This window comes from Acanthaster planci, linkage group LG12, assembly GCF_054643075.1.
Source record: "Acanthaster planci isolate LZ-2023a linkage group LG12, COTS_SCS, whole genome shotgun sequence".
Taxonomy (NCBI): Eukaryota; Metazoa; Echinodermata; class Asteroidea; order Valvatida; family Acanthasteridae; genus Acanthaster; species Acanthaster planci.
This window is the reverse complement of record NC_141788.1, coordinates 16,649,922-16,666,914: the sequence shown is the minus strand read 5'-3', so window position 1 is coordinate 16,666,914 and position 16,993 is coordinate 16,649,922. Positions and strand designations below refer to the sequence as shown.

The 16,993-nt window shown below is 43.6% G+C and overlaps 1 protein-coding gene across 1 annotated transcript in view; it reads right to left on the bottom strand.

The window, feature by feature from the left end:
- The window catches only part of LOC110978503 (gamma-butyrobetaine dioxygenase-like), a 29,551-nt gene extending 17,425 nt beyond the window's left edge, over nucleotides 1-12,126 (bottom strand). The window contains exons 1-4 of the mRNA XM_022233558.2: nucleotides 11,972-12,126; nucleotides 9,171-9,991; nucleotides 8,899-9,004; nucleotides 799-1,001 (exon numbers count right to left, since the gene is read on the bottom strand). Of these exons, the coding sequence (XP_022089250.2) occupies nucleotides 799-1,001; nucleotides 8,899-9,004; nucleotides 9,171-9,982 (1,121 nt within the window). The 5' untranslated portion in view covers nucleotides 9,983-9,991; nucleotides 11,972-12,126. The remainder of the gene's footprint in view (nucleotides 1-798; nucleotides 1,002-8,898; nucleotides 9,005-9,170; nucleotides 9,992-11,971) is intronic.
- Nucleotides 12,127-16,993: the final 4,867 nt, after the last annotated feature.

Sequence of the window (16,993 nt, the reverse complement as noted above, 5' to 3'; positions counted from 1 at the left end):
CCTTGTAACAAGTGCACGTGTAAACGCTGCATGCTTGGATATTTAATCTTGAATAAGTAGATCACCATCACAACACTTAATTAACACTCATTACCATCACAACACATAGAGGTCCAGCACGACTGTGACATCACAGGAATAGGTCTACACAGTGAAAGAAGTTTGTTGTTGACCATTAAGAGTCAGATGCATTGACACAGTCAAAAAGATAAATTGGATTTATTCAGAGAGCTAGCTATACATAAAATATATCTCTACTGGGGTTTACTGCGCATGACGAGCCACTCTTGTTTCTGACCGCAATGCAAAACTACACTGGGGTTTTGGTGAGCGGCTCATCAGCATAACAACCAAAGAGGCATGGAAATAACCTTGGAAATAGTGAAACCATTGAAAATAAGGTTTATTGAGGCACAAAGTGCATTTTACAGGTTTGTAATAAACAACGCTGATTGCAGCAACCCTTCAAGCCGAATCCACTCGTTTCGAAAACGCTCATAGTTTACCTTCGGTCTCGTGGTATATGGGACACATTCGCACTACATTACTCCATATTCCACTCGCACTCATGTGATATAATGTCACTGAAGGCTGTCATGCATTATATGCTGAATACAACTAAGGAGGAGGTTCATGTGTAATGCGCGTTCATCGTAATAAAAGTGCAACATCAGAGAAATATTAAGGGACCCCTTATAATCTTGCTCAGACGATGATGTACATATTGAATGAGTTCTCAGCAATGGTCTCTTGAACGCAGTCGATATCCTTCTTCATGCCTGCCTATGTTCACGTTACCTGATAACAGGGTGCCTGCTATGGAGGTACAAACGTCCAAGATAGTCCGCCCCTTTAGCCGAATATTCAAACTGGTAGGTCGTCAGGAGACGAAAGGCTTCTGGGTCTGCTTCTTTTAGATCCATGGCGACCTTGAAGCCATCCGAAATTAGATTTTCGCCTCCTTTACCCTCGGCCTGCTCGATGCAGTGCATCATTGCTAACTGGCAGACGAGAAATAAAGTCAGGAATTAAATTCTTCCAGTGCTTGTAACTGTGACAAGTACAAGATAATTTTGTTTTACTGTCAACACATATATATCAGGCAATGGGAGACTTTACAACGCTGGTGGTGGCAGACATACCGGTCCTTCTTCACAGTATTGCGCGTGCTGAGAACTATGCAGGAGAAATATATATGCAGGCTTGCTCAGAACAATGCGCGCATGCTCAGAACTGATAAAAAGGATTGGTTTGATTGCCGCCGCCAAGCATCTCAAAGTCTCCCGTTTATATTAGAGAGATACAAGTCAACGAAGTCAGTGGGAGTACGGGGTTTGTCCTGTCAGTGGCACCGACTGACAGGAGATATTACACTTTTCTTTTCATTGCCTCTTGAGGTGCCAAGTCCAGACACTAGCTGGGAGTGTAACAACAGTGCTGGCGATGAATCCATTTGAATGCGCCCTCCAAGCATATTCGCAATCGATCCCAGAGTTGGACAAAGGTGTGCCACGAGACTGCAGGGTGCATTCCACCAAATCGTTGTAGTTCTGAGCACAAGCTCATTTATATTTTGTGATCCCAAGGGAATTTTACAAGCCATAATCAGGAAGGATAAAACAAATACTTCTATAAATCCCGAATTTGGGATAGGTAGTTTCCATTTCGGGGTATATCTTTCGCAAAAAGCCAAAAACTGCGGGCCTATTTTAAATAGAGTTGGGCGGCTACATTTAGAGCTGAGCGCATAGTTTTACTACTATTTTGGGGTATCCTCGGGGAAAGGAGAATAAAAAATTCGTGGTTAACTTCCATAAAATTAAAACGAAAAGTGATCCTCTGGCCAAAAGCTTACATATCCAGTGAAAACAGGAGGCTAACCTCTTCCGGAGAGTCAACAGCCGGCGCTATGTTGGTCTGATTTTGCAATGTTTTCTATGAGCGCGTATTTGCTGAAGTGCAACCTGCAAGGACTGTTTAACTAGAGCCCTTGGTACGATGTTGTCTTTGTGACAAACATTAGAACCACGTTTGCGACATGCACGCGAACGTTTCTACATGTATATGGTCACCCAGAACCAGCACTAAGTCTCCATGGCGCAAGGACAAAAAGCCCAAAATATGGAGCCTGTTTTCGGTTTCGGGCAAAAGATAACATTGTTTTAGTTCATTACGCATTCAGCTCCTTCCTCGGTGCTGTCCTGCTGGAAAGACCACTTCTGCCAGTCGCTAAACTTCCCAGCTGCTGCCCCCAGACGACTTTCAACCACATCTCCTGAAGCTGTAGTCTCTGACCCGGACTGCGACCCTCCATCGTTGAGTGAAGCGTGGACTGCTTTCCGAAAGTTGAAATCGGGCCGTTTAGCAGGAGATGATGGCATCTTCTCCGAGTACTTGAAATCTGTTGAGGTGCCCAGAAGCAGAGCTCTTCACAAGATCTTTTGCAACGTGTGGTCCACAGGCATGGTTCCGGCAGACCGGAAGGATGGTGTAATTCTACCTATCTATAAAGGGAAAGGTTCAAGAACGGCCTGCAGTAGTTACCGCCCCATCACCTTGCTTTCGATTCCTAGCAAGGCGTTTGCGCTTATTCTGCTAGGCAGAATTCATCCTCTACTTGTTTCCCTGCAGAGACCACAGCAGTCAGGTCTTACTCCCCGCCGCTCAACGTCTGACGCAATTCTTGTGTCACGTCTACTCGCTGAACTCCATCACGAGTACAACACCCGCTTAATGTCGCCTACGTAGACATCAAGGCTGCTGTCGATTCGGTTGACCGAAACCAGCTTTGGGATATTCTCTCCTCAAAGGGCATTTCAAATACCATTCTGAATCTGATCAAAGCACTCAAACATCAAAGCCAAGGTCAGGATAGGCAATGACTTATGCCCCTCGTTTTCAACCTCCTTAGGAGTCCGGCAGGGTTGTGTGTTAGCCCCCACTCTATTCTTTGCCGCCATGGACTCCATTCTGTCACAGTGTGAGGCATCAATGGGGATCGATGTAGGCGACCATAGGTTTACTGACCTCCTAAACGCTCATGATGCGCTGTTTATTGACGACCCAGCCAGATGGGGGAACATCTTGTAACCTTTGAACGGGAAGCTAGTTACATGAGCCTTAAACACTCTTGAGCTAAGACCAAGGTTCAATCCCTAGGTGGACCTTCGCCTGCCCCGGTTTCCCTTGGCCCCAGTGTCGTAGATCCTGTTGCGTCCTTCTGCTACCTCGGAAGCACTATCACCACGTCAGGTCTATGCAGTACCGAGGTCCTACGCAGCATTGGCATCGCCAGCACGCAACATCATGGGCTAATTAGATGGTCTTTGGCCAGCCTTCCCGTCAAGCTAAGGTTTTATCGAGCTTGTGTGCTTTCTGCACTCCTCTATGGGTCTGAAACCTGGACACTGAGGAAAAGAGATCAAAAGCGTCTCCAGGCCTTCCATATGCAGTGCCAGCGTCGCATACTTGGCGTCCAGTAGTCGGACTTCATTTCAAATGCCACCATATCTCAACGCAAGGGGCTTGGTAACATCGTTTCGGACGTTGCAGGGAGGCGACACACTTTGTTTGGTCATGTCCGGCGCCTCCAAACCCGGCTCCTGCTTGTCTTGACCTCCACGCAGCTGTTCAATTCCATCTTGGCCAGCGACCTACCATCTCGAGGAAGCCCCGCGGCCGTCCCCATCTCACTTGGCTTAAGCAGGTGGCCGACGCTGTGCAGCCGTTTCCAAATGAGTGCCGGTCCCTTGCTCTTGACAGGAGTGTCTGGAGGTCACTACGACTCTCTTGATGGTCATGTGCGGAATGATGATGATTTGTGGATGCGCAATTTAGGACAGAAGCAAGTTGGTATTTAGGGGCAATCCAGGCTAACCTGGGTGCATGAGCAATGCACCCATCTACAGATTTCAGAGTAAAGTTAAATAATGATTTAAGAGAACGCAGTACATGTACCGGTAGAGCGTAAAAATTAATGTTCAAAGTCAAGCACACAAGCAATACAGGTACATGTTACACATGATTACCAACAAATTAGGGGATATCTACAGTGGCAAAATTCAGTAGTTTTGGGGGGAGGTACATGTAAATCTACTTGCTGTTATGCCCTGAAACACTCTGACAATATGCCTTCTTGAGGACAAAGGATTCAGGAATTTAGACATTCTGGCATCACTTTTAAGAAATGCTCTTATAAACAAAACCTTCTTCGTGTCTTCACTTCCTTGACCTGTCATTGACAAGCTGCCAAAAATGAAAAGGAACACAAAAGACATGTTCCTGTACAAATGAAGACAAATGATCACTGGTAGAGTGTGGTGTGGACTCAATGATCACTCATTGAAGTCTTGTGATAACCTTAGAACTTGAGAACAAAGACCACCGCACAACCCTCCTATGTACCCCAGGAAGTGACGCCAATACATGTGCCCAGCGGCCGTTTCATGTGCAAGTGGGGCACCTCACATAAAACAGCCGAGGATACTATGTATTGCAATAAACATTCAATGAAAATGTTATAGGAAGGCAGCATCTTTGAAACATAAAAATATAGGTGTCCTAATACTCAAACATTTATTTATACTAGTAAACACCGTTGAATTTTACCTTTTGTTTATTCATTTATTCATTATGCTTGCTTATTCTCTTATTTATTCAATATTTTATATTTTTTTATTTTTAGCTTTTATTATTTCTTACCTTGCAGCTTTTGATTAATTTTAATGTGAATTACTCATTATGCCAGGCCCATTTGATTGCCATATTTTAATAATAATATTAATTATACAATATAGAACATTAATGCCTGTTTGTAATTTGAATTTTGATATTCATATAATTTTTATTGAAACTAAATTTTTTTTCCTGTGCAATTGTCATAAGTAGTTATGATATTTTTAGCATACGTTGGAAGATCAGGTAGTACTGCATACAACAGTACGTGTTGGGAATGCTACTTTATAGAAACCTACGTCAGATACAACACAAGACACAAAATAATGTTGTTACAAACTGAATATTATTTAATACGGTGCTAAATTAGTGAGATGTATTAGAATCCACCTACTTCGGAATATCTGCAGAAAAACTCTGGAAGGTCTTGCTGTAAACATAAATGATCAAAGAAAACAGACTGGGTTTTTCAACGACACACTTTCATTACCGTATCAGCTAGGTCTATGTGTACGCATAGCATTGGTAGCACCTGTGGGACGGAAGGACTTGGCAGAATAAACGCTTCATGGGAGACTATGGCTTCCCCTAATATCTGAGTAACCGTGGTGGTAGTCTTGGTTTCAGGACGTTAGTGTTTCAGAGCGGACACAGTGCATAGTGCGCCCCCAACGACTCATAATTACACTGTGCGCCAGCTCGCAGTAGAGTAAGTAAAAACTAGTTGTGCAAAGGCGCTCTTCAACAGAAACAAAACAACTATCGATCACTGACGTCTTGGGCCAAGACTACCGTAGTGGCTGAAATGATTTTGTAAGGTTTAACTAGAGTGAGAAATAATGGGTTAATCTGCATAGGACGAATGAAATCAGTTCTGTCAATGTAAGTCTTGAGAGCAGTCACAGGGTCAATGGCTTTATCATCAACGCGAGGCAAATGTACAGTGATTTCAAAGCCTGATTTGATTGAATCATTCTTGATTCCATCTAAAGTTAAAGAAACCGAACCATCAACATTAAAATGAACATCATTTTGCGGTAGTTTGAGCTCTCGAATGCTACCCGTTTTGTCCAGACGCCGTGTACCTTGAAGTCGCCCAGCATAGCTCCGTAGCCAATGTGGCTGGTGTCTGTCGTTAATTGGCCCTCTGTTTTGTTTAGCAAGATCGTGGAACCGTTCCATGATTCAAGTGCTGTTATCCACCACGACAAGTGAGTTACTGCATCCAAAGACCACACTAAACGATCCTCCCACAATAAGCGAGACTGCAATAGTCTGTATACAACCCTGGGCTTCAGTTTACCAGGGAATACTGCCTTACACAAAGAAATACACTGACCGGTCAAACGTGCAAGGAATACGTGTCTTTCTTTAGAGCTCTGGTGATATCTTTGATCACTTTTCTTATTTTACGTTGAAGAACCCTCAGTGTTGGCATTCCATTAATGCCAGTACTGTCAATAACATAACCCAAGTATTCCTGTTCCTTTTCAGGTGTCAAGGATGATGTTTCTTAGTTAATCTTCTACCCAAGGGAATGCATAGTTGAAAGAGTCCATGTAAATCAGTCACAATTCTATCCTCTGAACTTCATATGAGGATATCATCTATAAAGGCCATCAATCGAATACCTTGTCTCAGGTTCTGAAAAGTAACCTAAGTTTTACAGAAATAGTAAGGACAAATGTTTTAGCCATATATGGTAATACATTCCAAGTGTAATATTTAGCACACCAACTAAATCCAAGATAAGGAAGTCATGATGAACAGAAATGTGTTAACGGTTACGATGAAGTCCCCAGGTGTATAAAGAACAGTGTATTGAGGGATTTCACATTAGCGCCGTCTGCGCACATCTGCATCGAAACTGTTGTTGTTTTGTTTTAATGGCGCATTCAGCAACTCAGGCTATTTGCACCAATAACTGGACGTTTATTCATACACTTTATTAATCAGCATCACATTACGGAGTTAGGAAGAAGGTCCAATTTTAGAGGCAGGAGGAAACCGGAGTACCTGGAGAAAACCTGCGAGAGTGAGTATGGACTGGAAACCAAATGCACTTAAAGCCTGGGCGAAGCCGGGACTCGAACCCAGGCCTCATTGGTGCAAAGCGAGGAAAGAACCGCCACGCTAACCCGCTCCCCCCACATCGAAACTGAGGCTCTCTGTGTTGAACTTCCTCGCGCGCACCCGCGGAGTCCACACAGTACATGGAGTATCCGGTTCGTAAGTGTGACGCCACATCAGTTTTAACCACTCCCACAAGACCCACGACCACCGCAGGTACGTTAGTTCGCGGTCAATTGTCGTTATTTTTCTTTTGATTTTACGTGTCGAGTCATCCTGAAAGACTCTTCCACAAACATTTGCAGCCTGAAAAGTCTGAATTTAACATACCGTTATGTATTTTGTGTCTTGACTCCTTACTTTCAATCGTCTGATCGTTTTAAGAATTGAAGCTGACACATACAGCCTCGTTTTCAAACGCGGAAGTGCGCAGATCGACGCTAAAAGCGTCGAATTGGGATCCCTCTATTGGTGCAAGGCGTCTTTTACGTAACTTAGCAAAAGCTTGCCCCGAATAACAAGGTATAGCACTAGTGCATTTACATATACATGTAGTATTGAGAAATCAAATTGTTTTGTTCACGCGAATTCAAAGAACCCAGCGTACCATATTTATTCAAATTTAACTCGCAAAAGGCTTATTCTGCTTCGTATCTTGACAGAGAGAGTTTTTCATAAAGCATCATGCTTTTGAGTGTCATCCGGATCCCCACCACTCGGTTTAACGCACTGAACTCGGTATACGAGCCCCCAAATTGGTCCACCGCACTAGCTTTGGTTTCCATTGCACAACGTTTTGGTCTGCTGCACATGAGCAACGAACCTTTTGAAGTTTTGCCCCATATAGGCTTTGAGACTGGACTGGAATAAAGTGTGAGCACTGATGCAGAGGCCAACTTGAATGGCTCAATGGGCACGTTCAAGGAGACATATTATTTGCTGCTGGGATCTTGTGCAAGAAGCTCAAAGGTCGTGTGTAAAGACGGTGAAGTACAGGACACATGTAACAGTTCGGCGACATTTACAAGAGTGTAGAGTAAGGTACATTAAGCGGGTGGACTTTGGTTTCGCTGGTTCATCAATCTACAAACAGCGTTCGAAACCACATGTTCAATCTCTCACTGGAATCAGCGAAATTGAAGTCTAAGCCGCTCGTTTCGAAAACGCTCATAAAGTGCTCACACAGTCATATTAAAAAGTCAATGGTTACTGTCATGACTATATATTGAAATTATAGGGAACCCGAACATTAGCCTGCCGCACAGCTGCGTGGTAGGCACCGTCGATATCGTACTTTGGCCGACTCCGATATATCGGTTTTTGTATATCGATGTTATCGAGATATCTAATATATTCATTTCTATTTTCAAGGTATAATAACAGGCGTGAATTGTTTACTTATTCTAAGGGTACACTCCAACACAGTAATGGTGTGATCCAATTCACTCTGGCGATATGTTCTGGCGTCTGTATTGCGCACGGCGCCTACATGGGATGGGATACGCACTGCTCTGCATAACGGCATATCATCAGCACGCGGTGCTAGTCTACGTATGTTTGGTTAACAAATAATTATCTGTTTTGGAGGGGAAAAATTATGATATTTTCAACGCAAAGTGTACGCGAATTATTGAGTGCGAGACTGAGATAAGTGACTGAATCTATTCTTCAAATGTCGCCTAATAATTGTTCCGGAGTATAAGATTCAGGGATATTTTTCATTCAGAACCATGTAAGCCGTGGCTAATCGGAAATTATTTTTAAATGAAGTTGGTTTTTCAGTAGCGAAATTTTCGATATATTTTTTAATATCAATTTTTTCGAGGTTTTTGGATATTTTTAATATTTCTCCAAATATTGATCAATATATCGATATTACCAAATAACTAACATCGGCGACATCGATATCTAACCCATATCGATAATATCAGTATACGTATTGATATATCGACGGTGCTTACTGCGTGGAGGGTAACTTTTTACCATGCCAAATTGAGTTTACATAGACACACTCAAGGCAGTTCCATGTCTAAATCTACTTCGTCGTAACCATGGAGCTGGGGGGGGGGGAATTCTATGTATTTTTCGTTGATTGCAAGCTAAATCTGTTAGACCCTTTATTGAGCAATAAAGACTTTGGAAAGCAAGACTTACCCCTGGCTTCCGCATGTAGTACGCGAAGTCTACGTGCAGTGCAAGGGCACCTGATGTGTATCCAACGCTGCTTGGAGTGTGTTTTGTCCTTATGTGACAAGTTTCCCTGTGAGGAAAAACGACGCTAGTCAAACTTCGCATTATTTAATAAAGTTACTAGCTCTTATGTATTGCTTTGGAATACGAGGCAATGCTATAAAGTTTCTTTTTTTTCAATGCAGCAATTCTAGGGAAGTAGGCAAACATGATATTTCTGATTGGTTGAAACATACCCAAAAAGGGTTTGTCGAAGAAAGGCCACCCGACCTGCCAGCTTGTGCACCTGCCGGACTTCCGCAGGGGCGTTTTTTACCACAGCAACACCTCGAGCCAGAACATCGCTCAGCCAGTCGTAAAGGGCCAGGTCGTCTGCCAACAACTCGGGAAAATCGAAGCATTTGGGGAAGGCGTTAGCACCCAAGAAACGTAATTCTGGATTGAGCAACTGGTCATCCGGGGATTCGTCAAAGCGGTAGTATCTCAGCCAATCCGTCATGAATTGGCTTTTATGGTCGTCGTCCCATCGGACAATTAACTTCGTCCCGTCGGAAGATAACTCAGCGGAGTCAGCAACAACGTCAACGTTGACTACCTGGGCGCTTGGTAAGCGGTCCAAGGCAGTAAGGTGGATACATTCTGGACAGTGGCAGTGGTCGCGCAGCCAGATGAATGGAAAGGCCTGGCTTTCAGCGCCACCTTCCCAGGAAACGAGGAGTTGCTTCTTCTCGGTGTTCACCTCCACGTTGGTTAGTATCTTGCAGCCATTCTTGCCAGGGTCAGCGGGTGCCGCTTCGCTGGTTAGTGGCTGCGGTGGAACAGTGATGAACACCTGTGGTGATTGGGTGCAGTGCTTGGCGGAAGCCTTCCAAAAAGCCTCCTGCTGGTCACGAGAGTGACAATAAAATAGTGGCTGGGTAGCGCTTTCCTGGCGCAGTGAATGAAGTGCACTCCGCGTGAGTTCAAACATGGAAATGGCACGTCTATTCGTCGAAATTCGCAAGAAAAACTGAACCGAATAATTGCACCGTGCAAAAGAAGAAGCCATCGTGGAGTGCTGAAAAATACAAAAATAGATGTTCAACAAGTCAATGGAGGAATATAATGCACCCACTGACGATTGTTAATGTTACGTTGCGTTACCGCACAAATATACCACATGTATTATGCATAAAGACAAATGCAGTAAATATTCAGTACAGTTATTTTGACGCATAGCACAACTTGTTTTCATGCATATTATTGTGTGTTGCAACAATACGTGTCAGATCGTAATACTTGTTTTCAGTTGAAACGACAAGAAGGTAGAGGTTTTGCAATTCTTAAGAAATGTTTTCATTGACGTACGGTGCGGCGGTGTATTTTTTTATGTTGTCGTACAAGGCACTCCTTGTCAACAGAGAATGGGAGCGTCACAAAATCATCCACCAACAATATTTTAAGAAATATTGATCACTACCTTATTGTCAAAACAAGCTGTTTAATAAAACCAAGTATAAAGTGGACTGCTAGCAAATGCAGAAAAGTGCTATACATATGTAACTGTTGAGATATGCGTTCTGCCTGGAATGACATCACGCTTTGACTCGTGAATATGGAAATCTTCATTAACATTCAATTCAAAATGTTGAAATATCTCTCTGTTACGGCTGCAAAAGAATCGGGAGGTTTTCGTAACATGTAAATAAAGCCATGCTTCATGTGTTGAATTCATAACATGGAGGAAGGACACAGGAGTTACAACTCTGGCACATCAAAGTGCTCGATAGTCATTGCCGCCCGGTCAGACAAACAATATACATGTAAACATTCCAAATATGCTTGATTACTGCCCGCATCTTAGCCGGACAAGTGGGGCCAGTAACATTGTAGTAATATTTGTGATTTTGTTATTTGCAATTAACTACAACTTATCGCAGTGACCAGGAAATAGAAAGAAAAATATCTAACGTCTGTTGCCGTCATGAATATATTTTTAAAAGATTTTGATACACTTTTCTATCTTTCATGCAATGTTTTGTCACTTCAAAACCTCAATTTTCAAAGTCAAAGGGGTAAGGCTCGCCAACAACATGTTTACCACCACAGGAGAGTTAAGTTTACGAAAAACAAAATGCGCTGTTTTATCATAAGGAGTGATCATCAGATTTCATAAAATAACTTTTTGTGTAAATTCCGCAACGAAAATGATTCAAATAAAACACAAAATCTTACAAACAATTTATTGGCATTTTATTTCCAAAATAAGTCCAGAAGAAAGCGTTCGATAAGGGCAATGACTGCACATGAACACTTAGGGCACGCAGTCTAATACAAGCAACTGCGAAAGCATTAAGTTTGATGTTGTTTTCAGATAATACCAAGCACCAACGATGGTATGAATATTCAAATTCCTATACTTCAATACACACAACGTTTTACGGATGCAGATTACAAGCGAAAAAACTACAGCGATGATCATGATGATGATGAATTAATATGCTTTTCATTTTTATTTTCATCTTATGAATGTTCCCCTCCCTTAAAAACGTGTAATCGCTTTGCCCACGTGCAGTGCCGAAACTCTAGCTGGGATTACATGAACCTTATCGACCTCGGACACAGTTAAAACCATCTATATCGAGTCAAATTGTCGAACCTATATAGCAGAGCCCACGAACGTTGAACATATCACAAGGACAGGACTGCCGTCAGAGCAATGAAAGTCGTCCAAGATACATCCAGGCCCATTCCCAAACCCGAGTTCTCATTCGAAAAACAATGCTGTATGTACAACAGTAATGGCTTCCACTGTACATGTAGTTCGATATGTTGGGTAAATGCGTACATGAATGTGGCGCACATTCCGTCTTTCTACGGCTTTCAGTAATGAGCCCCCGATGAATCCTTACACTAGCCCACGGACCTCTGGTTGGTCATGACCCTCAACAATATTCAGACACTGTTAGCTCAAAATGGAAAGGACTATAAACAGATCAGTTCATTTTTCAAAAACAAACCCCCCTAATATAATCGCAAAATCACAAGTGAAACTCACACGTTCGTTCCGACCTCGCTTTGGTTGTAGAGATTGAGTCCCTCGCAGCCGCTGCGAATAACATGGTTCCTAGATCCGAAAACTGCCACTATAGCCTACGGACCTGTGGTTGGGCTTGTCATCTAGACTAGTCTCCAGACGTACTTTGCACTGCAGTGGGTAATGAATTGTAGACGGATTCCTTCACGTTTATGTAAATGAGGAAATACGCATACATGTATGGGTACTCGGCGGTGTGAAGTTGGTTCCTCGTTCCTCGTTTGACGTTCGACATTCAATGTTGAACAAGTAACTGTTCCATATTCGAACGTCGAATAAGTAACCGTTTGGCATTCCGGGTGCACTCACCTTAATGGCTATGGAGTGCAACATGGACAAAAAACAAACTGTTTCCAATACATGTTGATTTGAAGCTTTGCATGGTGAAGTCATGAGATGTACAGTACACTACCCATACTAAAACTGTCCTTTTTTCATGAAACTATTTCACGGAATCGAAAATACACCAATCCTACAACTGAGTACACTTTTTTATAGTGCCTATCTGCACATTAGTGACCCCGTTGCGTACATTTCAACCAGGGTAAACTTAAGGCAGACATTCCCATAGTGAAAACAGCTGTGACGAAAGTCTTGTCTCGTCGGTAGACTTCTCCGCTTTGAAACTACAGTGGAAAAATGAATGCCTCACACTAGACTTTTCTGGCCACACGTGCACGGGAGCATGAAGGTGTTGGGTCCTGTGGTGGATCGGAGATGCCAAAGGGGGGCGGGGGCATTGTGGCTTCGGGCAGAGAAGACCCGAACGCCTTGGGTGGGTGCAAGGTATGAGTTTCGAGTATATGCGACCCTACTGCTCAGGGGTGGGGGCTGTCTTGGGTGCTAGTAGAGTGGGCGCCATATGTCGCTGAGCTTCAAATGGATGTATTGGGGGGACGCACTTGCATTGTCCCATGTGGTGTTGTGGTTCAAGCAGTGTGCATGTTTGACGACGGCCGACTTGCCATGTTCTCCTCGACGGCCGTGCACACGGTGTTCTTGGAGCCTGGTGGGGAGGTTCCTGCCGGTTTGTCCGATGTATACTTGGCCGCATTCAAGTAGGATGCGATATACATTGTTGGTTGGATGCTTGCCCTTGTCCCACAAGCTCGAGGAAACAATATAATTGTTTCGAGGAGACAGCAAATAATTTTTTTAAAAATTAGTGTTTTTTCCTCTCATAAGGACACGGCCGTCAAAATCCGTCGCCTACTTTTCAGGGTTTGTTTCATCTCGAAGGACCCCATTCCCCCGGGTCTCGAGGAGTCGTCTCCGATTGAGAACAATGACATCAGATACGATGTAATCTCCAGGCAGGGCATGGGATTCGGGTATTTTATTTTGGTTTGAGAAATTCAGTGTAATGTTAGGCATTCACCTGTCCACTCTGGTTTGCAAGCGAAGAAGTCCAGCGAAGAGACACGACTTTCTTCAAAGCCCTTTTGACCGTGGAAAACTGCCTTTGCCCGGTTGAAATGCAGGCAAAGGGGTCACTAAAGTGTAAAGAAAGGCACCAAAAAAAGAACGTTGATGGCTGGGGCGTCTGACTGATTTCGTTTGAGTTGAACAGTTCGGTGAAAACAGGGAGAAGATAACATTAACCTGTATCTCTCTTCTAATATTTACAGTGCCAAAACACAACACACAATCGCCTACACCTCAGGCTTCTTTGACCGGTTACCCGTTTGGCCCCGAAGAACCCTACGCCCAAGGTTCCCTTTGAGGGAGAGAGTTGTTTGTTTATACATTATTGTGAAAAGGCTCGTACAATGTAATTTGCGTACATGTGAATGGAAGTGGACGTTCGCGGTGCGTTTTTTTGAATGTCAAACGGTTACTTATTCAACGTTCGAATATGGAACAGTTATTTGTTCATCGCTGAATGTTGAACGTCAAACGAGGAACGAGAAACTAACTTTGCATCGGTATGGGTACTCCCACAGTGAAATAAGTAAATAGTGGGTAAAACAGTATTATGCTTGTTCCTTGATCGTCCACTTGAACCGGTTACCGGCAATTCGTATGCTGCCTCGTGCTTCACGCAGTCATAGAAATTATAGGAAATTATAGCCGAGAATTCCTTCGTCTCCAATGGGAGCGACATAAGCGTCCCACTGGAAACGTTGCTGTCCGAGGGCCAAGTCGATTGTGGCCACGCCTTGGATAGCAATATGTTCATTGTTTGCGGTCTGCAGTTTCAAGGGCTCGGGGGGGGGCTTAAGATCAGGTCTCTTTTCGTCAGGAATACTGTTGAAAAGATCTGACAAAACTACAGTCACTGCTGCTCCTGCCTCGACTAAGAGTTCGGTCTCTGTACCGTTGATTTGCACCTGCAAAAATGCAGATATGCCCCAGAATGGCTGTCGGGCCATTCTGATTATGTGTTCGGGGGTGGGACCGTTACCAAGCCAGACGGCACGGTCCCAGTTAGTTTTCCGACGGTCTCCTTAGCTACCAGCTCAGGACACTTGTAAGCGAAGTGGCCTGGTTCACCACACTTGAAGCAAGTGGGGTCAGATTTGCTTTTACCATCGTTTCTGTCAGCAGGTTTGGATCCAGCTTTTGGCTTTTCGCCAGACCCGTTTCCTTTGATCAACTTGACTATACCATTTAATCGGCGGTCGAGGTTGTCATAAAACTGCTTCATCTGCTTCTGCGTGACGAACTCCTGCGTTGCCGTCGCTTTGGGTGCTGAAGCCGCTCCCTGATGCTTTTCGGCAGGTTGAACAGCGTGAATGCTCAGCGTAGAAACGGGGAGGACTGGGGCTAGTTAGCAGGACAAGGGTGGCGACGGACACGGGGGTATCTCGCCGGCAATCTGTTCGGACGTAGCGGTGATGGGCCGCTACGACTCTCACTACCACCCTGGGCAGTTCGTACCGCTCTCGCATCGGTCCAAGCTAAACTAGCTGGACATTCATATGGTTACATTTCTTCGCCATAAGAATGGTTACTATCGAACTTCTCTCGGAAAGGGTCCAACCGCCGGACTACGTATACGTTTCGCTCTCGCAACAAGGGTAGGTCAGCCGCACCTGACCGACGATCTAGGGAAATCTGCTCTATTTATAGGATTCTAGAGGCTTAGGAATTAATAAAGTAGGAGTGTCACTGAACAGCTCAACCAATGAGAATCTTCCATCTTAAAGGGTCACATGACTTCCTGCTAGAGTCATGTGTAAGAATCTAAGTGTCGTGTGTAAAAAAAGGAAAATACACAATAAGAAGTCACGTGTACAAAGTATAGAGCCGGGTGTGTGATAGTGCTTACCCGGTCATCTTTGGTGAATGACTGACAGTTATAAAGTATGAGGTTTCTGAATATTAGCATGCAAGGTACGAGAACGAGTAAAACTACTAGGGGGCGCCAGAATTCCAACAACATTTGCGGGTGCGCAACACTATACTAAAATACCGTGAGAATGAGGGCTAAACCACGAAGCCATGCAGTACATGTATTGCAAATTATTTAATGTTTGCGTGACACGTAAGGTAAATGCGAACGATATGATTGGCTCATGGGTTCAAGCATTACAGTTTCAAATTATCACGGTTCAAATATAATCCGAGCTAGCTACCGGTCCATATATCCTATCCATCACTGCGACGGGGACCAGTCAACTAAACATTGCCAAAACGATCGGATGAACGGTTTATGATGAATACAGGCCCTGGACACTGTGGCCCTGTGTAGTGGTTGCACTGTAGGTTATTTATAGTCAATTTCATTAACCTTAAAGATTGCAGGCCAGTAAATAGGCCCAAATTGCCTGCGTGGACTAAATCGCAATTTGTAGGCTGTCAAATTCTCTGCTATTAGAGCATTTCGTATCACATGGACTCGATGGTTTGTAGAGAAATAGTGTGGAATCTACCAGCAGGACTGCCAGCTTGTATTTCTGAAAGTATCAGAAGAAACAGGGTCCTCCAAATCACTCAATTTTGCAATGGAGTGTAGGCATCAATTTTCAAAATAGCGATGGGCCTCGTGACGCTTTTGAGGGGTGACTGTCTTTGGAGAGAAATATCTTCAAAACGCATCGGGTTTTAAAGACAGGGAACTAAACCTACACTACAAAGTTAATCGTATGCAAATTTATACAAGGCTAAAGCACACTCAGTTCAATGAATTTGGTAAAAAAAATTACAAGCTTGTAAATTTAAAACTTGATTTTACAAAAACCAGGTTCTTGAATGACGGCCAGAATGTAATTTAGTGAAGTAGACTGAGAGTACGCTAGGACTACGTTAAGTCTTATGAAGACTACAATGTACTTTGAGTGACGTGCGAAATAAAAAGTAGCCTTGCTTCAAGTCTTACCACCACAAAAAGATGGGTTTATCAGCCCAAGTTGCAATGAATACTGCAGCGGCGTAAATTCGTTATAGCACCCTCTTTTGGTGAAGGTGTGCGATCGACACTCCAGTTCCAGAAATGTCTTTCCTCGTAATGTTAGGGGTGTAGTCCACTAATTCAAGCCCCATTGAAAACAGTGTAAAATCAGCATTGTTCGGGGTCCAGTAACATGCGTACCAACATCCCTGAGGCATCTGAAACAAACGTTAAATTATTTTATGGTCCCTAATCTTCCACTTTCTTTTTAATTTTCAGTGGGTTAACCGATGACATGTTGAGTTATTCCCACCAAACAAAATTACCCCCCGAAAAGGGATTTTTCCGAAGTCTGCTTGTTGCCATTTTTCACGTGACAACCCTTACCTTTCTTGGGCACTTAAGACCATTTTTCCACCGTATTTTTTAGCCATTCTGCTCTCAGATGAAAGTCCAAAGACCCAGGGAGTTGATTCTGGCAAAGATTTACACAATGTCCTTTTTCAAAAGATACTGTGGGGGCACTTTTAATGCTAATGAACCGGCCAGAAATTCTCACTTGAATTAGTGGACGGTTGATCCGCAATACAGGCAGTTTTTCTAGCAAAGTAAACGCTAGGAATGCAACAGTTGCGAACCGCTGACTCTGG